This window comes from Pan paniscus, chromosome 1 (genome assembly GCF_029289425.2).
Source record: "Pan paniscus chromosome 1, NHGRI_mPanPan1-v2.0_pri, whole genome shotgun sequence".
Lineage (NCBI taxonomy): Eukaryota > Metazoa > Chordata > Mammalia > Primates > Hominidae > Pan > Pan paniscus.
In genome coordinates, this window is record NC_073249.2 from 173,089,095 (window position 1) to 173,116,186 (window position 27,092).

A 27,092-nucleotide genomic window follows, 5' to 3' on the forward strand; every position below is an offset into this window, starting at 1 on the left:
TCCCCCAGACCCGTGCAACCACCAACCTGTTTTCTGTCTCTGTGGATTCTGGATATTTCATATAAATGGAATCATACAATATGTGACCTTTGTGTGTCTAGCTTATTTCACTTACCATGTTTTTGAGGTTTATCCACACTGTAGCATCTATCAGTATTTCATTCCTTTTTTTTTTTTTTTTTTTTTTTGAGATGGAGTCTTGCTCTGTTACCCAGGCTGGAGTGCAGTGGCACTATATCAGCTCACTGCAACCTTCGCCTCCGGGGTTCAAGCGATTCTCCTGCCTCTGCTTCCTGAGTAGCTGGGATTACAGGCGCCCGCCACCACGCCCAGCTAATTTTTGTATTTTTAGTAGAGACGGGGTTTCGCTATGTTGGCCAGACTGCTCTTGAACTCCTGACCTCAGGTGATCCACCCACCTCAGCCTCCCAAAGTGCTGGGATTACAGGCGTGAGCCAGTGTGCCTAGCCTACTTCATTCCTTTTTATGGCTGAATACTATTCCACTGTATGTATAACCACAATTTATTTGCCTATTCATCTGCTGATGCACATTTGGGTTTCCACCTTTTGGCTATTGCAAATAGAGCTGCTGTGTACATGCATGTACGTGTATTTGTTTGACTACCTGTTTTCAGTTTTATATATCTAGGAGCGGAATTGCCGGGTCATATTATACTTTTATCTTTAACTTTTTGAGGAATTGCCAAACTGTTTTCCAAAGCGACTGAATCAGCCAGGCGTGGTGCCTCATACCTGTAATCCCAGCACTTTGGGAGGCCGAGGGGGTGGATCACCTGAGTTCAGGAGTTTGAAACCAGCAGGGCCAATATGGTGAAACCCCATCTCTACTAAAAAATACAAAGTGGCTGAACCATTTTACATTTCCACCAGCAATGTTTGAGGGTTCCAATTTCTCCACATCCTCACCAACACTCATTTTTTTTTATGATTCCTCATCATTCAACTTGAGACATTCCTTTTATTCAGTTATATCATCCTATTGGATGTGAAGTGATATTTTATTGTGTTTTGTTTTTATTTATTTAAAAAATTTAAAAAAATTTTTGGAGATAGGGTCTCACTATGTTGCCCAGGCTAGAGTGCAGTGGCTATTCACAGACGTGATCATCAGCACTGCAGTCTCGAACTCCTGGCCTCAAGCAATCTTCCTACCTCAGCTTCTCTAGTAGCTCATTCTGGTTATGATTTGCATTTTCCTAATGGCTAACAATGTTGAGCATCTTTTCATGTGCTTGGCCACTTGTATATCTTCTTTGAAGAAATGTCTATTCAACTCCTGTGCCTATTTTTTGGTTGGGTTGTGTTTTTGTTTTTGAGTCGTGTGAGTTCTTTGTATATTCTGGAGGCTAGACCCTTATCAGATATATGATTTGCCTATATTTTCTCCCATTCTGTAGGTTGTCTCTTCAGTATTTTGATAATGTTCTTTGATGTACAAAAGTTTTAAATTTTGATGAAGCCTAATTTATTTTTTATTTTATTGCTCATGTTTTCGGTATTGTGTCAAAGATCCAGACTGGTGTGGTGGCTCATGACTGTAATCCCAGCACTTTGAGAGGCCAAGACGGGAAGATCACTTGAGCCCAGGATATATGACCAGCCTGGGCAATATAGTGAGACTTTGTCTCTACAAAAAATTTAAAAACTTAGCTGAGCATGGTTGCACACACCTGTTGTCCCACCTACTTGAGAGTGTGTGGTCCCACCTACTTGAGAGGCTGAGGTGGGAGGATCCCTTGAATTCAGGAGGTTGAGACTGCAGTGAGCCCAGATTGCACCACTGTGTTGCAGCAGAGTGAGACTCTGTCAAAAAAAAAAAAAAAAAAAAAAAAAAAAAAAAAAAAAAATCCACTGCCAAATCCAAGATCAAGAAGATTTACTCCTAAAAATTATTTTTTAAAAAGGTGTGTACCTCTGTGTTTTCTTCTAAGCATTTCATGGTTTTAGCTCTTACATTTAGGTCATTGGTCCATTGTGAATTACTTTTTGAATATGATGTGAGATGGGATCCAACTTCATTCTTTGGCAGGTGGATATCCAGTTGTCCCAATACCATTTGTTGAAGAGACAGTTCTTTCCTCAGTGAGTGGTCTTGGCACTCTTATTGAAAATCAGTATGGGAGGCAGACGCTCTTGACTGTGGGAACTTTGGGAGGTCACTTAATTTTGAACTTTTATCTTCTCACCTGTAAAATAGGGATGATAACCTCTTTATCCAGAGTTGTCAGGATTAAGTGAGATCACATATGGAGAGTGTCAGCCATGGTACATGGTAGGTTCCCCATTAAATGTTAATTCTTCCCTTGCTGCAAGACACAGAGGCAGGGTAAGCAGTGTAACATCGACCACCTCTCTTCCTTCTCTTCCTCCTATCTCCTAGACACAGGACACCTTAGACACAGAAATGTCTATTTTTACCTCAACCATTTGCTGAGTGAATGCTTACACCCCTGAACAAAGACAGTGAGGAGAGATGTCTTGATAGGGTGGGGAAGCTCTTAGCTAGAAATGTAGGCAAGCAAATGAATTAGTGGTGAGTCTTTAATAATTCAATCAGCATTCAGTAAATATTTACCTACTTTGTGCAAGAATCTCTTCTAGGTTCTGAAGATAGAAAGGCAAAAGGCTGCCCCTGACCTCACAGAGGTCTCATTCTAGATGGGGGAGACAGGCTGTTACATAGGCAGTTACAAAACTGTAATAAGTTCTCAGATAGAATAAAGCAGAGGATTGTGAAAGTGTGCAGGGACAAAATAGCTATAGCCCCCTCGAGGATTCAGGGAAGGCTTGTGGGAAAGTGACACTTGGGCTGGGTATGAAATGATTCATAGGAAGAAGTAGGCAAGGTGAATAAGGGGAGAAAATATTAGCATAGGAGAAATCATATACAGAGCTATGAAGGCATGAATATATGTTCCGGATTCTAGGAGATGAAAACTATTCCAAGGTGCTTGGAACATAGGGTAGGGGTGGGAGCAGGGTAAGAAAATGGTTTGATTTTATTTAGATGGCCATTGGGAGCTATGAGATTTAAACAGGGAAGTGCCATGGTCAGATCTATATTTTTATTTATTTATTTATTTACTTATTTATTTAGAGACAGGGTCTCTCTCTGTCACTTAGCCTGGAGTACGGTGGTATGATCATAGCTCACTGCAGTCTCAAACTCCTAGACTCAAGGGATCCTCCACCTCAGCTTCTTGATTAGCTGATATTACAGGTGCAGGCCACCATGCCTGACTATTTTTTATTTTATTTTTTGTAGAGACAAGGTCTTGCTATGTTGCCCAGTCTGGTCTCCAATTCCTGGCCTCAAGTGATCCTCCTGTCTTGGCCTCCCAAAGTACTGTGATTACAAGTGGGAGCCACTGTGCCCAGCCAGATCTATACTTTAGAGACCGATAAGGAGACCAGTGTGGAAAATCACTAATTAGGAGAAGGATGAGGATGGAGGCAAAAAGAACTTGGAAGAAATGTAGTAGTGAGGATGGAGAGGAGGAGGATTGTTAGTTAAATTTATGACAAGTCAGATATAGGAGTATGGGAGAGGAGGGGCTGAGGATGACTCAGATTTCTGAACTGGGGGAGTTGGCCATGGGGCCATTCACCCAGTTAGGGACATAGGAGTGAGGAGCAACGTCAGAGATGAAAAAATGATGTTCGATTTTGCAGATGGATCCTGATAGAGATATCCAGTAGACAGACTGTCTGTGGGACTGGGAGGGCAGAAGAGAGTGTGAGTTGTAACACGGGTTAGTGTAAAAAGCAGACATTACTGTCTAGCCTGCTAAAGTGAGAAGCAGGTTACTTTGTTTCACTTTATTTTGTTTTTGACAATTAAAATATTAATGACTTTTATTTTAATACCAAAAATATAAAGGAAAAAAATGCAGCACATAATCCCACTGCTCAAATAACCCCTATTGAAAGAGAGGGAGGGGCCGGGCACGGTGGTTCACGCTTGTAATCCCAGCACTTTGGGAGGCCAAGGCAGGCGGATCACAAGGTCAGGAGTTTGAGACCAGCCTGGCCAATATGGTGAAACCTTGTCTCTACTAAAAATACGAAAATTAGTCAGGCATGGTGGTGCGCGCCTGTAGTCCCAGCTGCTCTGGAGGCTAAGGCAGAAGAATCACTTGAGTCCGGGAGGCAGAGGTTGCCGTGAGCTGGGATTGTGCCACTGGACTCCAGCCTGGGCAACAGAGTGAGACTCTGTCTCAAAAAAGAAAAAGAAAACAAAAAAAAAAAAAAAAAAGAGAGGGAGGATAATATATACTTAGAAAACACAAATCAGTTCAGACAAGTATAAAAATGAAAAGTGCAGTCCTTCCCTCAGTCCTCCATTCCCTTAACCACTGTTAACAGTTTCTTTTGTTTCCTTTGCGGAAAAAAAAAAAGCATATACCTACTAGATTCTGAGTATCTCCAAAGGGGTCCTGCCATTTACAGTGTTTAAGAGGTCTGTTTTATTGAGCAGATTAAACTTCTCATCACTTTGCCAGCCTTCACAAACCCACCTATTTTGGTCAGGTGGACCTGTGAGCTCACTGAGGGGAAGGGGAGGGGGCGGGTTCTGTGTTTCTGTGTGCCTAGCTCAGGTATAGGGGCTGGCCCAGGGTAAGTGCTCAAAAGAATAATGGAAAGAGCTGTTTCTTCATCTGGAAATTTGGAGGGCCTTTGCTTTCAGGTCCAGTTGGTTAAATGACTCATTCAGCAAACGTTTTCAGAGTCCCGACTAAATGTGCAGCGCAGTGCTTGTTGTGTGTGTGTGTGTTTTGCAGCGGGGCGGCGGGGGGGGGCATTGTGGGGGGTGGAGGGAGGGCAGAGGACTTGGATCCTGGCCTTACTGAAGAGAAGAGCAGAACTAGAAAGGCCGGAGATCTTCCAACTTCATGCCTTTGGAGGGGGGAAGCTGACTTCCAGAGTGAGGTTACCATTCGTCTAGAGCCACATGGCTTGTTGGCAGCAGAACCAGCTGTGACTCCATAAGAGTATGTGGTAGTGGGGGGTGCAGGCACTGAGTGAGGCGCAACCCTTGGCCTGTGTGTTATGGGCATGGTTGATTTACACCCTCTCCCTGTGAGCAGCAGAGTGGTTGGTACTGAAGGAACAGCATTGCCTGGAGTCAGGAAGCCTGGATCCCGGGGCTCTGCCACCCTCCACCACATTGACACAGGCCAGTCACGTCCTTTCTCCTCTGAATGGAGGGTGGGTCTAACTAAAACCTCAAAGTCTTTCTTACTATTATTACTCTAATTGTTAGATACTATTTCAAACAAATTATAGGAAATCCAATTTTATGATTTTGAAATTCTAAAATCCTGGTTTTCCAGGATTCTGAGGATGCTGCTTGGGGTCGGTTGTTCTGTGCAGAGTCCTGTGCTATGAACTTGACATGTTGTGTAGTCCAGAAGGGCTCCATATACATTTTCCAGTTTGAGACCAAGGTCAAAGAGACTAGACTTCAAAGGAGTTCGAAACCAGTCAGGCCCCTTGGAGCCAGCCCAGACCACCATCAAACAGTGCACAGGAGGCGCCTAGGTGAAATGCAGAAACCATTTCAGGGCTTGGCTGGATCCTTCGGTAGGCATGGCAGGTAGACCAGGCCTAGGCAAACACTGCCATTTTACACGGGAGGACTCAGGCTCAGAGCGGGGAACTGAGCCATTGCCTGCAGGCTCTGTGAAGCCTTACTGTTCTTTGTCCCGTGCTCTTCCTACACGTTGGGCAGGGCCCCCTGAGACACTGCGTGCTGTCTGTGGGGGAATCCCAGAAGGCAGGACAACAGAGTAGACCCCTAGAGTGGGTCTCAATCCCCAGATCTGTAAGGATCTCCTGGGAGCTCGCTAAAAGCCTAAGTGCTGGGGGCCTATTCCCCAAGACTCAATTGGAATATTTCCTAGTTGGGATCAGGTACCATTTTTCTATCTTTAACTTCAGAGTTTGAGACCTTTTACCCTGGACTCTTTCCGGCGGAAAACACAAAAACAAACGTAAGAAAGTGGCCTGGGTTTGGGTCCCAAATTTGCTGCCCACTAGCTGTGAAATCTCTGCAAATTCTCCAGTGAGAGGGTTGGATTCTGCAAGAAAACTTTTCAAGCACTTTCGCATCTGTCCGCTTCGCGTTAGCAGACAGCGTCGTTCCCATCTGACGGAGGGGAAAACCGACCGGGAGAAGGGAGGATCCTGCCCGGGGCTAGTGGAGAGGCGGGCAGGGAGCCGGGTTCAGCCCGGCACTCCCCACGCCCAGCGCACTCCGCCGACCCCCGAGCCCAGCCTCTCTCGCCGCGGCGCCGCCCCGCCGTCCTGCCCGGCTCGGCCGTCTGAGAACAGCGGGCAGCGCGGGGATCCAGCCGGCCGCCGCCTGTCAAACCCTCCGCTCAGCCCCGCGTCGGGCCCCGCCCAGACCCCCAGGGGGGGATGCCCCGCCCTCGCGCCGCGATTGGCCTGAGCGGGGCGGCCGCGGCCATCCAGTGGCTGGAGCGGCTGTTGGGCAGACGCGGGCCCGCCCCCGTCCCCCGGGGAACCGCCCCGCAGGACGCGGCGGCGGCGGCGGCGGCTGCGGCGGCTGCGGGGGCTGCGGCGCCAGTGGAGGCGCGCCGAGCCGGGCGCCCAGCGATCTGCAGCTGCCGCTGCGAGGTGAGAGGGGGCGCGGCCCGCGGCCGAGGGAGGGGCGTGTGCGGGGCCCGAGATCCGAGGCTGGCGTCCCGGCGACGCTCGAACCCCGGCAGCTTGGGGATGGCGCAGGGAGCGCGGAGGGGAACGGAGAGTTTGGGGGCCCCTGATGGAAGGGCTGAGGGAGGCTCCGGCGCGGCCCCCATCGCACGCGCGTGTGGCGAGAGCGTGGGACTGTGTGGTTGTGCGCTGCTGAGCGTCTGACCAGCGGCAGTGTGGGTGGCGTGTCCGTCGCCGGGCGTGCCTCGGCGGGTGGGCGGGTGTGTGGCGGCAGCCGCGTGGGCATTGCCCACTGTGCCGGTTTGCGCGCGCGACGGGCTCGATTCCTCCGCTGCGCATGGGAGTGTGGGTGTCCCGGCTGCGCGTGATGGGTTCGCGTCGCAGGATTCAGCGCCCAGCTTGGGACTCCTGTTTTCCGGGTTCGGGTGGTCGCGGGTGAGTCTCTGGGGGTTTCCCTTGGGCCTTTGGGTTCGGGTCCGCAGCTTCTGCGCGCAGCTCGGCCCCGGCGAGTCGACGAAGCACGCAGCCCGTGACCTACCCGGAGCCGTCTCCGGGGCTTCGCCCGAGCCCTGCTCTGGGAATCCTCTTTGCCGCCGGCTCCGTGTTCCACTGGGGGACGCGGAACAGGCGCCTTACCCGCTCCAGGCCTCAGTTTCACCATTCGTGCAAAGGAGGCTGGTTTCGGTGGAGGCGGATTTGGGTGGGACTTCGCGGTAATGCGCCGCGGCGCGGGGGCCTGGGGTCCTCCCCACACCAGGGAAGGGCGAACCGCTCCTGAGCGAGGGGGCTTTTGCGTGGAATCAGGTGGGTTTGACCTCTGATTGGGCTAGGTGTCGTGGTGCTAACCTATGTTAAAGACGCGCAATCCACCGAAGGGGCAGTGACCTGCTCAAACTCGGCCCCGGGATAAGACGGGGGCCGCTTTCCGCATTCTAACTGGCTGTGCTGTCTCCCCTCCCCAGGAGCCCGGCGCGACCCCCAGCCGTGCGCCCCGCCCCGGCGCCATGCATTGCGAGGTGGCTGAGGCACACTCGGACAAGAGGCCTAAGGAGGCCCCTGGTGCGCCCGGCCCCGACCGCGGCCCCGCCAGCCTCGGCGCGCACATGGCCTTCAGGGTCACCGTGAGTGGCGGCGGCTGCGGGGACAGGGGCCCGCGGGACCTGCTAGCCCGGCCGCCTGCGCCGCCACCGCGCGCCCACGACCTCCTCCGGCCCCGCAGTCCCCGAGACTACGGTCCATCCAAGGCCGCCGCCGCCGGGAAGGGTGAGTTCGGCCCTGCCAACGTGCCTGGCGGCTCCTGTGGAGATTCGGGCTGCCCGGCGTCGCCACCGCGTGCTCGGGAGAGCTTGGTGGAACTTTCTTCGGAGTTCCTCAGTTTCTCTCTTATTGTTTGGGACTAGCTTGTCAGTCTGAAAGTATGCCTGCTTTGCGAAGCATCTAATTTAAACTCAGTTAGCCCCGTTTGGGGAAATGTGTTTATAGAAAGCTCTCAGCTTACATAATTTTGCTTCTGTATGTTTCTGATAAAGCTTGCATAGAAACTTGTCAAAATTTTATTATACATGAGGGCGAATAGCAACGCATATATTGGTATCTGTTTCTGAGCAGCTCAAGGCATAGTTTGAAGTATTTCAATCTCCTCAGCTGACAAAACCCAGAGGCCTTTAGCAAGACCCCTCTCCTTTTGGGACCTCAGTTTCCCCATCTGTCAAGTGAGGAATTAATTAAACCAGATGATTTCTGGATTCCTGATGGAAAATTTTCTGCATCAGCAATCCAGCCTAGTCACGTCCTAACTTAAACATGGCTTTTCTGTACTTGGTGCTTCGGCAGCCTAGTCTTGGGTCACAAGCTCCTTGGCAAGTCCCTTCGTCCCCCAGTGAAGCTGGCCACGGGAAGGTGGGGGTCCCAGTATGGCTTATGGGCTCAAAGTCGGAGATGGTGCTGGGATTTTCAGGAACATGCTCTTCTCATCACAGTTAATTATTATTGAGTCATTATTTATGAGTTTCGTGCTGACAGATAATTAACCAGGAATTGGAGAAATTGTTAAGATGCTGTGTCCTCGTCCTCCCCCGCTTTTTTTTCCCTTAGGGGAAACCAAGGCTTTGGGGTTTGACTATATCTGCATTTGGAACCTCTTGGTTCTCATTCCAGATGATTCTCAAGGAAGACAAAAACAGTTTGGGTTTTATGGTTATGGGCATCACTTCCTAGCATCAGCCCCACAACTCGGAAGGGGTAGGCAGCCTACTTTTAGAGTTGAGAGCTCCTTGTGGATCAAAAACACCCAACTCCCTGGTTCAGGGATTAGTAAAATGAAATAAACATAAGTAGTTTTTTTCTTTTTTGAAGAAAACACTTGACTTTGTAAGAGAGAACTACTTCTCATCTCCTTGTTTTAGATGCCAGCCTCTTTTTCAAGGGATAGAGATAATATTTTAGAAGGACAGATACAGTGGGGAGGGGCGGGAAATGCCTTCTGAGTGTTATTGCTGGAATACCCACATATGAGGTCTCTTTTACCAGAGAGGAGCGCTGCGCAGCGAGACATGAGTAATGTTTGCTGCCGGGAGCTCCCTGGCTTGCCCCGCTCCACACACAATCCTCCCTTAAATAGATACCCTCCTGCAACGTTCTGTGTTTAAAAAAATCATGGCTGTCCTCTGAAGATCGAGTTCTCTGCAGACCTAGCAAACAGCTCTCCCGAACATAATCTTTGTTCCACGCTATGGTGAGACCTTTCACCTGGGGGCTTTGTGGACGATCTTCCTACTTCCATTCCCCCTAACCCCAGTTATTTTTACGCACACCCCCAAACATGTCCAAAATAAAAGATCTTTAAGTCAGGATTCCATTTGGAAAGGGCAGAGGAGAATAAAGGGATGGGAGGAAGAGCCTCTTTCTTTGTACCTTAAGCTGGTCTCTCTGGCGAAGCTTTTTTCCAAGAGGTTTCACAACTTTTCTTCATAGCCTCCCAGTGAGGCTGTTGTGGTGGGATGTATCCCACTCATTTGAAGGGTGAGGAAACTGAGGCCTGAAGGTGGGAAAGTGTTTGGTATGTGTAGGGCAGGGGTTAGGGAAGCCACAGCTCTGGCCTAACCTGGCCTAGGGAGAAAGGGAAGGCTCAGGGTCCTGGGCTTGGAGAGGTTTCCCTGCTGGCCTCTGTGTTGCTGTAGGCAAGCTTTTCCTCACAGTGCAGTCACCAAGTGGCCCGAGACAAACCCAGCTTTCCCCCAGTTCTTCAGCGTCCTTAAAAATGCTGCGAGGAAACGGCACCTTCTTACTGCCCCTACTCCCACCGAAATAGTCCCAGACCATGTAACCCTTTGAATATTTGGTGTCTAGCTCCAAGTTCTCAGGCTTATTGGAAACAGACAGAAATACCAATTGAAAAATATGTATTGACTGTGCTGGGAATTGTGAGACCCCACCATCTATGATCTGTGGCACTTGGGGGAATCGATTTTACTCTTCTGAGCCTTTGGTTCCTTCGTTTGTAAATTTACCCTGAGACTTAATTCGCAAGACTGATGAGATCATTAGTGATAAAGAGTGTGCAAGGGCCACCTCAGTGCCTGGTTATTTTTAGGATTACTACTGTAACCTGTTTCACATTCTCAACCTCTGGGTTTTCATTTGCATGAGAGGTAATGGTGCCTACCTTGCAGGGTAAATAAAACAAGAGTTGTAAGAATGCCTTATAAGCTAAAAAGGTAGAAGGAGGCACTTTTATTAATTCGTGCAGGGCCCATGCAAGGGTCAGTGACACTTGAGATAAAGGGGACAGAGTGAGAAGGAAGCAAGGTTACATTTTTAAAATGCTGAATGTGAAGGGTGCTAACTGTGGTGTGCTAGCCAGGGGAGGCTGAGAGGTGCCAAGCTTCAGGTCTTTTGTGGCCACGGCTGCCCAGTGACCGGAGAGAAGACAGTATGGCTCAGCCTGGGGTCAGGTTTCAGATGCTCTGCCGCCTGCCTCAGACAGTCCCGAAGCAGAGGAAGAGAGTGGGTTCTTGAATCTAGTAGTTTATCCATAAATGTTTGGGGCCTGTGTATTTGATCTGGAATCGGGAGGCACTGGGATGGTGTGACGTCATGGACTAACATTGTCATCATTTACAATAAGAATCATGATCTGTTTATGGCAGAGTCCCGTTTATCCAGATTCCAAACAGCTGGAAAAGCCAAATTGCCAGATGCTGCATTTTTCTTTCCTATTATTAAACACCCGACACTCTGCTTTTATAAGTCCTGACAAGGAAAGAAGGTAAACATCTGGGCTTTATGCAGGCGGACAGCTTTGTGGTGATGGCCTGATGACGCTTGTTCTCTGTGCACGGTGCTTTACAGTGTTCAGAGCGTGTTCCCACACATCCTCTTGTCTGCCCTCACGCCAGCTGGGCTCTGCCTGCCTTGGGGGCTCTTGTGAGGGAGCAGATGTAGAAGTCTGTAAAGTGCTGGGCAGATACGGGCTGTTATTAATGTGATTCCCATTTTATAGATGCAGACATTAAGGTTCAGGGATTTGCTCAAAGCTGCAGACAGTAGGTGGCAGTTTCCAGGCTTCCAGCTGCAAATATTTGATTCTGGTTCCACAACTTGTACCTTCTACATGTGTGTGTTGGCGGCCGAGAGCTGGCATTCACACGAAGGCCTTCTGAACGTTCCCAGAGAATTTAAAAATGTCTTTTGCTTTTGGTATTTCTACTGTCTCACATCTTTGGGAATTGGTAACTAGTATCTATGCCATAGTTAGAAAACTTTATAGTTTACCACATGATTCCATTTGTCCAGAGTTGCTGTTCCCACACCAAACCAGATAATGAGGTCACTATTTAATTTACAGTGACTCACTGGGCCCTTTCACTGTGTACTGAGACTGGATGCATCCTTGCAATAAAAAAGAGGTTGATCACGACAAATGTGAACCCCGCCGTTATAAAAACAGCCATCATGGCTGTAAATGCCAAAAAGCAGTCAGTCTTGTAACTTGAAAAAAAAGGAATTGTAGATTGTGCGCATGGACTCGGAGTGGGGGCGGTGGACAGTAAGTCATGATGTTTTGGTGGTACCACCTGGTTGAATTTCTTCATCTGAATAAGAAGCTCCTGTGATGTTCTGGGGAGGCCTTGGAAGGCTAGCGCATCCCTCATAGAAAGGTATGAGTGACTTTTAAAGCATTTCTCCCCTCCGGCTCCGGTGGGCAATTTGCTTGCATTTCATCCATTTTAAAGTGCTGGTCCTGCGATCCGGAAATAATCAGATCCAAATTTTTTCAGTGCATGAAGTTTCAAATAAGGGGGAGAAAAACCTGCTGGCCAAATGTCAGGCTCAGTGAGACAAAGAGAAACAAGTATGTGTGTGGGTAAAAAATGAGATAGGAACATGTTGCGTCTACAGTCATAAGAGTTATGTATCCGACAAATCTTTTATAGACATGTAGCGGAAATATGATTCCCAAAGATTCCCTAAGAATCTTGGGCGGCTAGAATTCCTCTTCCCTTCCTGCCTCTCAAGCTTTCTAGAAGCTAGGACTCTGTGGGCAAAATGGCAAGGGGACCATCACGTGAGATCGTAATTTAATTTAGGCTTAGTTGTTTCTGAGTAGTTTACCTGTAGCGTGCTTAGCTGGACTGAGGTCTGCAGAGCTTCAGAGCTGTGGAATCACATCGATAGTCTATGTTGCTCCGTCTGTGATTTAAAAATGTAAATTTCTTTATATGCTATGATTTTTCTTCATCCTTCTTTTTCTGAAAAACAAAAAACAAAAAACAAAATGAACCTCATCTCAGAGTTACTCATCTCCCTGCGTTTCATTTGCGTGAGAAGCTTAGTGAGCCAGCACACTTATTTTTACAGTGCGTTAAAATCCCATTACAGGCATAAGTGCACAATGAATCACTTAAAAAAATATATTCTTATGTTCTTTGTTCTGAATGTTGCATAATTATCATCATTTTCTTCGGTTTTACTTTGTGGAGTTTGGCCAGTATCCTGGAAGAGGGGAGAAACTAAAGTTTGGGACAGGGTTTTCAATCTGTTTTGGATAGGATTAGGGGAAAAAATAACAAACAAATAAACTTTATTGGGAGGTCGACCAGTGACTATCGCTGAGGATAATTTCCCTTCCTTCTCTCAATTGTCTTGGAAAAGAATTCTGTTTTCAACACGATATGGTAGTATTTCAGCAACCTCACCTTACATATACGGTTATATTCAAAGTTAAATTATAATGTGTGGTTTGTTAATTTTTTTTTTAATATAGATTTCAGTTGCAATTACTTTGGACCTAGAGAATTGTGTGGTTTCTTTTGGTAGGGGGTAGTTTATTTTTATATTTAAAGAAACAAAGACATTCAGTTCAAGGGGGAGAAGAAATGAAACAAAGTTTGCAGTGGGCTTTGAAAACTTGGACTGCATTATGCAAAAAGCACAGCTGTAATACCAGGGCCAGGAAAAAAGACCAAACTCCTGAAATATTTGTGCTGCTCGCCTTCACTGTGCTAATGATTCTAGCAGTTTAAAAATGGACTTCTTGTTTATCAACAGCCACTGCCCAAATTAATAGTTTACAATGAAAAAAAAAAAAAAAAACTTTCAGCATTGGAAGCAAAGTCCAGGGACTGACAGCTGAGTTACTGAGTAAGGAAAGCAGAAAAGAGGGGGGAAAAGTAGTTTTGTGGCTACTTTGGTCTCCCAAAGCCATATTTATAAGAAACTGAAAGAAAGCCGAAGGCTGGGCTGGGTAGGGGGTGGAGAGAATACAACCCTAACCCAGTGGTCTCAGAGTTGAAAGTCACTTAAAGCATCTGTTTTCTTCTTTTTCCCTTTTTCCCCCTTAAACTCCAAAGGATTATTCCTTCAGTAGGTTTCCGGTGGATCGAGGCGGATCGTGTTAGCATTACGAGCTGTGTTTTTAAAGTTAGCATTTGAGTCAGATGCGCTGAGAAGAGACCTTTAGTCCGTTAACTGAATAACGCATTTCCTGGATGGCCTGAATTTATTTGGTGGTTATGGTTGGGCCTGCCTGGAGCTAACACATGAGCCATTGTGTAGCATCTTTGCAAGTGGGCCGTGCCCTGTGCTTTGAGCCTTGGTTTTCCCATCTGTAAAATGGAGAGCAGTTCAGTTGGATGATCCATAGTCCCTGCCTGCTGATACTCCAGGATTCCACACTGACTGGGCTGGGAAGGTTTGGAAGGATCTGGGGTGTAGGAAGAGGCCACTTTTGTCTCAGACCAGGTTATACACTTGAACTCTCGACTGCTAAAGATGAACACAGAAAGAATGGGGAAGAGGGAGGTCAACTAACCTTTAGTGAGCGGTTCTTCTGTGCCAGGTGAGGTGCTTTAGAGACGTGATCACATTTAATTATGCCCAGCAGCCCTAGGAAGAACGGAGGCACTGTTCTAATTTTAAAGATGGGGGGACTGAGGCTTGGAAAGGCAAAGTGATTTGTCCAAGGTTGTGCATGTAGTAAGCAGCAGAGCCTGGAATGTGAACCCAGGTCTGTCTGACAGCAGAGCCAGTACTTTCCTCTGAAAATACACCACTCTCCAGGACCAGCTTCTTAAACCCAGGCGGCTGGGAAGGAGAGGATGCGGCTCTAGAGAGCTGCGCGCCCCCAAGGAAGCCCAAAGGAAGGCAGCAGGAGGCTGCAGGGGGCCCAGACAGCCACGTCCCAGAGCACCCCTTTCTCAGTCTCAGCCAACAGGCTGAGGTGCGACTTACAGGGGATACTCTGCCTGCATAGGGCACTGCTCCTCTCCCCCTGCAGAACTAGGGAAAGGAGAATGTTCCCAGTGACTCAGGATCCTCAGGAATCTGGGGTCTGGAAAAAGACTCTCTGAGGCCATGGAGGGGGCCCCTAGGAGGGACCGCTTCTCAGAAGCAGTGGCAACTCCCGTCCTGACTGGTTATTGCAGGTAGTAGTCCCTGTCTGAGTCTTTCTTGCCATATGGGGAGATTCCTTGCCAAGGCCCCGGTCGTAGTCTCCCCTCTATGGCTTTCAAAGACATCTGTTGGACGAGAATTCCTCAAGATCCCCACCATGCCTGGTTATAGAATACGTGCTTCCCCGAGCATGTTGGCTCAGGGATCTATTAAACAATTATTTCTTGTTAAACACTTGGTAGGATGAAGTAGGGCTTGGGAGGGAGAACAGGCTGGGGATCAGAGTGAACTTGAGAGTTTGCTTGTGAGAAATGGGTCTTTTGTGTCAAATGATGAATGAGCTAGATGACCCCCCCTATGGAAGGTAAAGGTCCCACGGCTGGTTGCATCTGTGGCCTTGCACGTGCGTTCATGAGAATGTGTACATTCTCAGGGAGTCATACTGATTCTGAAGATGGACTTGCAGGAGCCGTTCTGGTCCGAGGCGTTTTTGCCTTCCTACGTGCCGCTGTGTCTGAAGGGGAGTGAATGAAGTACGAGGGATGGCCCTGCCTGCCGTACAGCCCAGCCTGTTCCTATTTGTGTCTTTTTAGCAACCAGATTACTCTTTTAGATGTTACCTTTGTTTTTAAATAACAGGTTTGCTAGAAATCAGGCTTTAGCAAGAAACCAGGGAGTACTATAAACCTGACTTGAAAAATACAGATCCCATTTGCTGTTTTAAGCTCTCCGGAGGGCTGGAGATTGGGTTTATTTTGGAACGCTGCTGGACTATATGAATTACTTCTCAGAGGGTTGGGTATTTAATACCTAGTAGAAATTTGTGTAAGAGTTGATGATGTATTTTGCCGACTTTCCAACCCTGTAAATAAATTACACGTGCCGGCAGAGGTTGCCAGGATCCACTGTGTCAGTTGGAGCTTAATTTTTATCCTAAACCACTGAATACTTTTGTCCTAGCGAGCAGAGAAAGTTACGGAGTTTTTTGCTCGTCAGTGGGCCCATTCCAAGACGACGGTTTAAAGAGCCTGAGAATAGGCCTCCGCGGAGTCACTGATTTTGACACCGTTTTCGGTGGTTAAGTAGCTTCAGCAGTCTCAAGTCCAACCCTCAAGGCAGAGAATGATAATATAATTTTAAGCGTATCGTAAAAATGAAACTCAATCACTTCCACTCCCCAAACCTGTCTCACTCCCCATCTCTCTGGAGAAAATGGCTGTAATTGTGTGTTTAATCTCAAGACTGCCTTTGCATTTTATCTTATTTGAGTGCAAAGCCCAGGTAATATCGTGGCATTTCCAGCGCGAAACAAAATAGGGTTTCTAATTTGGAGACACTATTAAATATTTCATGCTTCAAACAAACTCAATTCTTTTTTCCTATAATAAGTTTAAATATTAATTCTCTGGAATGTCAGATGCCTAAAGCAAAGCATTTAGTGATCTGCAGTTTCAAGTATCTCGAAGAAGGTTTATGAAACAGGATATTTCACTGGGAGGGATGAGTAGTGTGCTTCAGAGATATGTGAATTCAAGGCATCGTCTTCTGATTTATTTTTTAAAGGGAAAAGGTCATAAAATAAGTTGCTTTATGTGCTGATGGATTAAGTGGCTTAGGCTGAAATAACAGCAGGAACTTTACTATTTTTCCCTGTTATATTTTAACAATGCTTTTTGGGGGAGGGGGGGTGGGTCTTTTTCCCGCCTGCTTGTCTCCTCCCTCCATACCCCCCCCCCAACCCCAGCCAGATGGCTTTAATTCTAACCAAATCCCACGCTGAGGCCAAATGATTGATCAAACAGTCATTTGTACTTACGGAGCGCTCTTTGTGAGAATATCTCTGTGCTAGGGCTTCTCGCTGGGGCAGGCTCTTCTTCGGGCCTTCAAACGGATGATTTCAAACAGATCGAGTGGCTTGGTGAGGAGGGGTCCGCGGGTGGATGCGGAGCAAAAATCCCAGACCTCAAGTCCGTAGAACTTCTCGCTTAAAACCTCTGTGTTACTTCCCATCCCTGACAGCAGGGGTATCCAAATGTTCTAAATATAAGGACAAAAATCTTTCCACTGTCCACGTGACAGCATCTATACTTTTAGTATCTCTTGAAGCAGAATATACCTAATGAGGTTTAGGTAACTGCTAATTTCAAGAGCTCTTTTAAGTAGATATGTACTTTATCCACCACGACAGCATCTACACACATCTGTAGAGACATCAGTTTGTCCTACAGATAGTTCTTGGTACATGCTTTAAAGATCTGTGAAATTATACTTGGCATGTAGATTGACAGCCAGCTGGCCAATGGGAAAAATCTGAGCCCTTTGATCTGGCATTCAAGGCCTTTGTGCCGGGCCAGTTCCATCTCTTGCTGATGTCTGCTTGTGGCAGCAGACTTTTCCTTATGCGGCCTTAGACCTGGAATTTACTCTTTACCTGGCCTTCTTTTCTTATAATCTGTGGGCTTCTTTTTATTCATCTTTGTGCCTCCTTAAATCATTTTTGGAACAAGTGGAAAAATAGATAATATTCAAAGATTCATCTTTGTATTCTTGTGTCCAGCACAAAGTCTGGCATGAAGTTTGTATATAAGAAGTGTATAGGGTGCTGATTGAGGGCATGGGTGTGGAACCAGGCCACTAGGTTCGAATCCTGGCTCTGTGTACTAACTTGGGGACCTTGGCAAGTTAGGGAGCTTTTTGGGTCTCAATTTTCTTATCTGTGACATGAGGATAATAATAGTAATGATCTCCAAGGCTGTCGTGAGGGTGGAATGTGTTAACACATGTATAAGTGCTTAAAAAACAGACTGGCACATGGTAAATGCTCAATTAATCTTGGGATTATAATAATGATTATTGTTAGGACTACCATGTAAATGGTAAACAGAACCTCTAGGAAGGGCTTTCCCTCCCTTCCATTCCACCAGATTGACCCTACTGATTCTTTAAGACCCAGCTCAAATGCCACCTCCTCTTCGAAGTCTTCCCTTTCTTATTACCCTTCCTTTTGCCATAGCCCTGCTCATATTCTATGGCAATTTCCTATTTACTTATGCGTCCTTGAAGACAGGGGCAGAGTGTCGTTATCCTTGAACCCCGTATGGCCAGCACGGGGCTGGCTCCAAGTGAGTGTCCAGGAAGTTTGGGAATGAAGTACAGCTCAGTCTCAAGGAGCCTGTAGCCTGTAAAGGAGGAGCTGTGTTTGATGTTCTTGTTTTTCCTGCAAGGTTGAACATATGGTAAGCTCTCAACACATGTGAGATGCCAGTAAATTCTTTTTCTTTTTTCTTGCCCTGTCTTATGGTGCTGAGATGCCAGTAAATGCTACATGAGTTCTCACATGCAGATACCATCATGTTCTCTTTCCAACACTGTCTTGAGGCTCTTCAAAATAAGGTCTGCCCCTTGATTGCTAGTGACCCTGGGGGAATCTCCTCACCCAGCTGGGCCTCCCTCTCCTCTCCCTCTGGGAAGGATTGGCTTCAGGGCTTGCAGGCTCTTTCGTTGCAAGCCTTTGGAGCTGCCAGGCCAGGGGCCAGGTGGAGGAGCTTGGGGCCTGATGACTGTCCTGCAGTGACTGACCATTGGCCTCTTGGCCAGGATTGGCGCTTTTTGTCACATGTTTATCCTCCCTTTAAGACAAAGCCCCAAGTACTGTGACACGCGTCTCATCTTGTGGCTTAAAGAGCAGCTACGAGTGGTTGCTACACGTCTCACCCAGATTTCTCTAAGATGAAGAGGAACCTTAGACCAAATGTTGGAATTGAGAGCTGGGAGCCAGAGGATGGTAGCTGTTGGTGACCCTGCTGGGGTGGTGATTGGTGTCCACACCCAAGATCTCCACTCCAGGACAGGCTTAGAGCCCCTGGGGGATGTATTGGTCTCATGGCCCTTCTCTGGGCACCATTTTGGGCTTTGTAAACTGTAAAGCTTTCCAGAAATCATATTATTCATTCAAGCCCCCTTTGGGTAGTTGGGAAGACTAAGGTTCAGAGAGGCCATGTTACTTATCCAAAGGCGGCCACATGGCTTTTAGAGTCGGAACTGAGTTTGGATCCTGACTACATCACCTGCTAGGCCTTAGGCAAGTTCGTTGAACTCTGAGCCTCAGTCTTCCTCATTTGAAAAGTGGAGATAGTTCCTGTCTCATGGGTTGCTAGGGGGATTAAGAGGAGTGTCTGTAGAACACATAGCTCAGGTGCTAGTGCACAGCAGGTGTGTCCCAGAGGTGAGCTGTGGTTGTTAGTCTTTGTGAGTGGAGAGCTGGGCTAGGTCCCAGGCCTGACTCTGTCTGATGTTGTTTCTCCTCTGCACTGTAGTACTTTATTCCCAGATTCTGCTTTTTAATTCTTTTTTGGTGTAATTACAAGAATAAGGACTTTGGGGTCAAACTGAGGCTTGAGCTGCAGCGATGGAGGATGCAGGTCTGGCTGGTGGGCATAGTGGTTTCCCCTAGGGCTGGGGGAGGTTGGGGAGGGAGGAGGGTGTGGGCTGCCTCGGTGCATCTCTCTGACAGGTCCTGGCCCTGGGTCAGTCCAAGATGCTTGTTCAGCCTGTGGTGTCCAGTAGGATGAGGGTTGTCTGTTGAGTGGGTCTGGAGGCACACCCCCACCTCTTCCCTGGTTAATTGGGCTGGGAGTTGCTGTCAGACTCCAATATCCAGAGGAATTACCTTGATTCTTCCTCTTAAAACCTAAGATGCCAGGACTACCCTGTTCCCCACGTCCCCATGCCTGCCTGGCCCTGCAGTAATGTAGTGGCTTCCATCTGTTGAGTCCTGCTGTGAGTAGACGTCCCATGAGGCCATTTAATTCTTTCTACATTCACTCCTCGCGCAGTGGGTGTTAGCATCCTTATTTTGCAGATGAGAAAGCTGAGGCCCCGAGAAGCTAAATGATGTGCCCGGAGTTCTAGAGCTGGTAGGTGTTAGCTGCCGACCCACCCGCCCCTTCTACACACCTTGCCACCTGTTGGACGTTCCATCAAGGCCTTGGGTCCAATGTTACCCACTCATCACAGTCAAAAAACTTCCTCCTCCAGCCGGAATTAACCCATCCTTCCTTCATTGTCTGACTGCTGTTTGTCATTTATCTCTCATGAAAGAGTCAGGTGTTCCAGATGCTTGCGTTCATTTTTCCCTTCCCCATGAAACTGTGGGCTTCTTGGAAGCAGGATATGTCATGAACGCATCTCTGACTTGTGATAGAGGATAGAGCAAAGGATAGAAAGAACACAGCACCCTGGCAGGATGAATCTGCCCCTCTCCAGTCAAGGCGGGGCTTCTTGGGAAGTTCTCGAAGCAGATTTTCAGTACAGCAACTCAGAGTGGCTCTCAATTTTTGAGCCTCAGTTCCCCATTTTAAAATGGGGGAATGACCCCTGTCTGGCCAATTGTTATGGGCAGATGGGATGAAGTATGTAGAATTAGCCTGAAAACTGGAATGGCTGTACCTGTGTTTGGCTGGTGGTTGGTTGGTTTATCCATATTTATCGGATGCCCGCTGTGCTCCCAGTGTTGGGTTCTGCCCTGGGACACCATGGAGAACCAACAGATGGAGCCCTTGCCTCCTCGGAGCTCGCAGCCTGGAGGGTCGGTGTTTGCAGGTTCCCCCTTCAGGCTGGCCGGGTTTCCAGGCCCCTGTGCGGCATCAGCACCTTATCATTTGCTGTCTGTCCTAGGCAGACTCCAGTTCTCCAGCCAGTCTCAGCCTCATGACCTCAGGCAATCTCACCCAGCCTTGGTCTGCTGAGTTATAGAATGGAAACAGGTGCTCACTCCCCTGGCCAGGGTAGCATGAGAATTAGTGAGGTAGGGTGGAAAAGGGCTCTCTAGGTGGCTAACATTTGGGAACTCTGCAGACAGGTCAGAACTTGAGTTTGCAGACCAGCCCTCTACAGGACACTGGTGGACACAGAGTGTTAAATCCTGGGCTTGAGGACTGCTTTGGGCAGCCCTTTTCTTGTACCTGTTGCCGATTCTGGTGGCTTAAGCTTTCTTCTTGGAGTGAATACCTACTCATTGTCTCAGGCAATACAGGCCAACAGCTTTCCTCTTTCAGCAAGTCTGCAGGGTGTCTCCTGTCCCAGCCTCATACCTCTCCCTCCCCACTCTTCCCATTCCCACTCTCTCCATGGCTCTGGCTGCTATGCACTCAGAATACTGAAGAGCTATTTGCTGGGGTGGGGTGGAGAAAACTAAATTCCCATTGCTTGATGTTGGCTGAGCAGGTGGCACTGTTGGGGACTCACCTCCTATTCCTCTTTCTCCTCCTCATTTTTTTTCATTATCCTACAGTGATCAATTGAGCATTGTTAGGTACTGGACCAATAATCTTTTTAAAAATGAATCATCTTAACAGCCATGCACCTGTAGTCCCAGCTACTGGTGAGGCTGAGACAGGAGGATTGCTTGAAGCCAGGAGTTCAAGACCAGCCTGGGTAACATAGTGATACTCTGTCTTTACTTTTAAAATTTAAAAATTAGCTAGGTTGATGGTGTGCACCTGTAGTCTCAGCTACTAGGGAGGCTGAGGGGGAGGATCACACTAGGGAGGCTGAGGGGGAGAATCACTTGAGCCCAGGAGTTCAAGGATGCAGTGAACTGTAATCAAGCCACTGTACTCCAGCCTGGGTGAGAGAGCAAGACCCTATCTCTCAAAATAAAATAAAAGATCATCTTGTTTAATCTTAAAACTACCTTGTGATGTTTGCTTTTCCACAAAAACACTATGGCTATTTAGATGAATTACAATTAAATAAAATTAAAAATTTAGTTTTCCAGTCATACTAGCTACATTTCAAGTGCTCAGTAGACACATGGCTAGCTGGTAGCTACCATATTGGAAACTGCAAATATAGAGCATTTCCTCCGCCACAGAAAGTTCTGTTGGACAGCATTAGTCCAAAATATCATTCTTTAATGTATTCATTTGTTCCTCACCTGTTTCCTGACACTCTTGTCACATGCTAAAGTCTCTAGCATCCTTGGCCTCTACCTTGGGGAGCATCCAGTTGAGAGGGTGGGCAGATGGCCATGGAAGTGTTGAGATGGGGCTGTCATGCTGGCTACCAGGCCTGCCTCCTGTTGGAGATACACATGTGAGTCCTAGGATCTGTCCTATTCTCAGAGTGTTCTTAAGGCAGCACTGATAAAAGAGATCAAGGCAGTCTTCCATGAGAGGTAGCATTTGAGTGGCCGGACCTGGTGGGTGGCTTCTGCTGGTTCCTTAGCGGGTAGCCCAGAGCCAGCTCACCCCTGGAACTGGAAACATGCTGACAGTGCCCTGAGCAGCAGCTTAAATGGGAATGGCAGAATATTGATTTATTCTTGTAGGTTCCTGGATTTTAACAAATTACTGAGTTTTTACTCCTAGTCCTTCTTTGGGAAGTGGCTGACCCTTTAAAGGTAATTTAATTTAATACTCTTTATTTTTTCCCACTCATGTAAGTACTATATACTTACTGTAGAAGCTTTGGAAACTATAGAAACATGGAAAGATGGAAATAATACTTGCCCAGAATCTCACCCCCAGTAATGACTACTATTTACATTTTGGTAGATTTCTTTTCAGTCTTCTTTCTATGCTTGTCTATTAATATAGTTTTATATCATTGAGATCATTCTGAATATAGTCTTATTACTTACATTTAAATTTAAGGCCAGGCACGGTGGCTCACCCCTGTAATCCCAGCACTTTGGGAGGCCAAGGCAGGCGGATCACCTGAGGTCAGGAGTTCAAGACCAGCCTAGTCAACATGGCGAACACTGTCTCTACCAAAAATACAAAAATTAGATGAGCATAGTGGCACGCACCTGTGATCCCAGCTACTCGGGAGGCTGAGGCAGGAGAATTGCTTGAAGAACTTGGGAGGTGGAGGTTGCAGTGAGCTGAGATCAAGCTGCTGCACTCCAGCCTGGGTGACAGAGTGAGACTCCAGCTCAAAAAAAAAAAAAAGTAAATAAATAAATAATAAGCTTAACATTGAACATAATAAAACTTTTTTATGTTATTAACATTCTTTGTAAAGATTCAGAAGCATATTTTTTATTTTTATTTTTTTTGAGACAGAGTCTCACTCTGTCACCCAGGCTGGAGTGCAGTGTCACGATCTTGGCTCACTGTAGCCTCTGCCTCCCAGGTTCAAGTTATTCTCCCGCCTCAGCCTCCCGAGTAGCTGGGATTACAGGCATGCGCCACCATGCCCAGCTAATTTTTGTATTCTGAGTAGAGATGGGGTTTCACCATGTTGGCCAGGCTGGTCTTGAACTCCTGACCTCAGGTGATCCACCCGCCTCGGCCTCCCAAAGTGCTGGGATTACAGGTGTGAGCCACTGCACCTGGCCTACTCTTTTTTTTTTTTTTTGAGACGGGGTCTCACTGTCGCCCAGGGTGGAGTGCAGTGGCCCAATCACAGCTCACTGTAGCCTCCACCTCCCCGGGCTCAGGTGATTTCCCGCCTCAGCCTTCCAGTAGCTGGGACTGCAGGCACACGCCACCACGCCTGGCTAATTTTTTTGTAGAGACAGGGTTTTACCATGTTGCCCAGGCTGGTCTTGAATTCCTGGGTTCAAGCAATACTCCCACCTCGGCTTCCCAAAGTGTTGGGATTATAGGAGTGAGTCACCACACCTGGCCTGCGTATTACGTTTTATTAAATTTGTTGAAGTATTTTGAATAGGCGATACATTAAAATGGTCCAAAATTTGGAAGGCCCAAAAAGGGTCCTTAGAGAGCGCCTTCCTCTTCTCTCTTTTGTCTGGCCTCTCAGAGATAGTTTATGTGAATACAAACAAATATGTATATATATTACTTGCATGTGCATAATAGTTCAGAATTTTCAGCTTTCCCCCAGTAAAGCTAATGCTGCAGTGAATATCTTTATGTAGTAATCTTCATTTGCGTTTCTGATTATTTTTGTAGGATAGATTCCCAGAAGTGGAAATTACTAGGCTACAGGGTAGTAACATTTAACACATATTACCACATAGCTCTTTGGGAAGGGTACACTGATTTTCACAACTGCAGGCATTGCTGTCTCATGGAACTGTATCTTTACCAGTGTTTCAACATTTTCCTGATTTGAAGATGGAATTGACATCTGGTTTCATTATATGTTTGTTTGATTATTAGTATAGTCAAACAGGTATTGTGTGTTGCTTCAGAGTTCTTATCTCCTCTTTTGCAAATTGGTGTTTATGTTGGGCATCTGAATATTTTACTTATAAAATTTAAGAATTGGCATTTTTAAAGTACTGTCATTAGGGATGTTAATGCCTTTGTTCATCATATTTGTTACTAATATTTTTATGAGTCTGCTGTCTTAATAAGTTTTTTATGATTTTGAAATAAAAAATTGAATTTTATGTCATATTTCCAAGATTTTCTTTTGTCTTTTCTTTCATTGCTTTCTTTTTGTCGTTCACCACGTCCCATCCTTTGTTATTATTACTATTTGTGGGAGTTTGTTTTATTAACATTCTAAAAATAAACTTTTATTTTTAGCAAAATAATGCCAAACATAGTTTTTAAAATCACCTAATAAAATAAGGCTTTAGAGAGAATCCCTCCTCCTCTGTCGCACTCCGGAGAGGCAGCTGCCTTTGGCCAGGGCTGCTGTGGTGCCCACCTTCAGGGGGCACCAGGTGTGTGGACCTGGGTAGCACAACAGCCCTGCCTTCAACTCAGTCATTTTTTTTTTGGCATTTTCTTCTGTACACCTCAGTTACAAAAATAAAAACAGTGGAAGCTAAACTTTACGTGGTGTTTACGGTCCAGGCTTGCTTCAGGTGCCTTACAAATATAATTCCTTTCATTCTCCCAGCAGCCCTAGGAAGGAGTTACTGTTACTCTCCCCGATTTGCAGATGAAGAAATAAATGTGGAGGAGGGAAGGAACTAGTCCAGGGTTACACAGCTGGTGAGTGGTGGAGCCGGGATTAGGCCACCCTAAATAAGATTTCTGCTCCTGTTCCTGGATCAAGTATACTTACTGTCTACTGGCTTCCTATTATGACAGATGAAGATTTAGTTCTCTTTTTTTTCCTTTCAGTCATTCAATACATGATTTTTATTTATTTTATAAAAAATTTATAAATAAAAATGTATTTTATAAAAAAGTGATTTTTGTGTTTTCTTTTTAGTCATTTAATATATTTTTACTGAGTACCTACTGTGTGCCAGAAACTTTTTTTTTTTGAGATGGGGTCTTGTTCTGTCACCCAGGCTAGAGTGCAGTGGCGTGATCTCGGCCCACTGCAGCCTGGACCTTCCGGGCTCAAGTAATCCTCCCACCTCAGCCTCTAAGGTAGCTGGGACTACAGACTCCGGCTACCATGCCCAGATAATGTTGTATGTTTTGTAGTAGTGGAGTTTCACTGTGTTGCCCAGGCTCAGAAACTAGTTTATTTCTTTTTTAAAATTGATACATAATAGTTGTACATATTTTTGGAGCACGCGTGGTATTTTGACACATGCATACAATGTGTAATGATTGAATTGGGGCAATTGGGACATCTGTCACCCCAAACATTCACCCCCTTTTTATGTTGGAAACATTCCAGTTCCTCTCCTCCAGCTATTTTGTACTATTACTGTTAACTATAGTCACTTTACTGTACTACCAAATGCTAGATCTTATTCTGCCTATTTTTGTACCCATTAACCAACTTCTCTTCTTTTTTTCCTTCCCTCACCCTTTCTAGCCTCTAGTAACTGCCATTCTACCCTCTACCTCCATGAGAACAATGTTTTTAGCTCTCACATATGAGTATAAGGAAGTTACGGTATTTTTCTTTCTGTGTCTGGCTTGTTTCATTTAACACAGTTCCATCCATGTTGATGCAGATGACAGGATTTCATTCTTCTTAAGGGCTGAATAATATTCTATAGTGTATTTATACCGCATTTTCTCTATCCATTTGTCTATTGATGGACACTTAGGTTGATTCCTTCTTGGCTATTGGGAATAGTGCTGTAATGGTGATGGTATCCTTTTACTATTATTATTATTGTTTTTGATACAGAGTCTTGCTCTGTTGCCCAGGCTGGAGTGCAGTGGCACGATCTTGGCTCATTGCAACCTCTGGTTCCTGGATTCAAGCAATTCTCCTGCCTCAGACTCCTGAGTAGCTGGGATTACAGGCGCATGCCACCATGCCCAGCTAATTTTTGTATTTTTAGTAGAGACGGGGTTTCACCATGTTGTCCAGGCTAGTCTCGAACTCCTGACCTCAGGTGATCCACCTGCCCCAGCCTCCCAAAGTGCTGGGATTACAGGCATGAGCCAATGTGCCAGGTCTCAGATACCCCTTTGATATACTGATTTCCTTTCTTTTAGATGTATGCACAGCAGTGGGATTGCTGGATCATAGGGTAGCTCTAATTTTAATTTTTTGAGGAACCTTTATACTGTTTTCCATAATGTCTGTCCTACATTCCCACCAACAGTGTCTGAGCATCCCCCTTTCTCCACAGAGGATTTGGTTTTTTTCAACTCCCACTCCACCCCCATCTTACTCACTCGCACTACCCCTCCCTCCTTCCTCCTGCCCCAGTTGCATCACAATTCTTTGGGTAAAGTGGTGCACCACTAGGACTATGTGTAACGGGGTATTAATGTAGGCATTGTGGGTCTGGCTGAGTCCTAAGACAGTGGATCTTAACAGTAGGCATTGGCCACTACATTCCAAAGCAGGACTTCAGGTGTGTAAACTCTGATTTTGAGATCCTTACCTGGCATACGCTTTGAGGATATGAAAGGGTTGAGGTGGAAGAGCCCACAGAGAGGATTTCTTCAGAGAGAATTGTTGAGAAGCTGACGTTTTCTGCCCCCCATGCCAGGTGGGCAGGGAGGGAACGCTTTTTCCTTACCCCAACTCAAGAGAGAAGGGCTCGAAGAGGATCACTCAGAGAACTGGGCACAGCCCTGGACGCCGAGCAGTGAGTGCATTTGATCCATGCCTGGAAATACGGAACACGAAAGACTGTGGTTGGAGCCCCGGCTTCGTGGCAGAATGAGGAGAGGTGGCTGCATTGTTTCTGCCAACGATGGGGCAGAGGCAGTGTTCAAGGACCTGGGCAGTGGTCGTTTTCAAACTGATCCTGCCCAAGAGAGCTTCTTGCCAGGTAGAGGAGAGAGGCTGGAAGTGTCCCACGGGATGCATGCGGGTGCCTGCCAACCGGAGGAGCTCCCTAGGACCCCACAGAAGTGGCCCAGGGTAACACAGTGGGCACTAAGCATCCAAGTCCAAAGAGCTCCAGTGGACAGAGTCAGGGGTCTGAGACACTGACCCTGGCAGGCCTGAGGGGAGGGGAGAAGTTTGATTATACAGAAAAGTCAGACTTGAGATTGTTAATCTGGACAGGACATTTTAATTACTAAGATGAGACTGTTCTTGGGACTAAAAAGTGTCTCGGCGATTGTTTATGATCTAGGAATGATCCGCAGAGTTAAGGGAACTTCCAGACTTCCACAGACTTTCTAGGAGTAAGGGGTGGGGATGGGG

At 46.8% G+C, this 27,092-nt stretch overlaps 1 protein-coding gene across 8 annotated transcripts in view; it reads left to right on the forward strand.

Annotated features, from left to right (window-relative positions):
* Positions 1 to 6,569: 6,569 nt before the first annotated feature.
* Positions 6,570 to 27,092, forward strand: part of GLIS1 (GLIS family zinc finger 1) — a 236,628-nt gene continuing 216,105 nt past the window's right edge. For 6 of the 8 annotated variants that reach the window (XM_063607417.1, XM_034965511.2, XM_063607422.1 and 3 more), the window contains exons 1-2: positions 6,570 to 6,662; positions 7,661 to 7,961. In XM_063607417.1, coding sequence (XP_063463487.1) covers positions 7,703 to 7,961 — 259 coding nt within the window. In that variant the 5' untranslated portion in view covers positions 6,570 to 6,662; positions 7,661 to 7,702. The other 2 variants (XM_057298819.2, XM_063607420.1) reach the window with 2 other exon arrangements.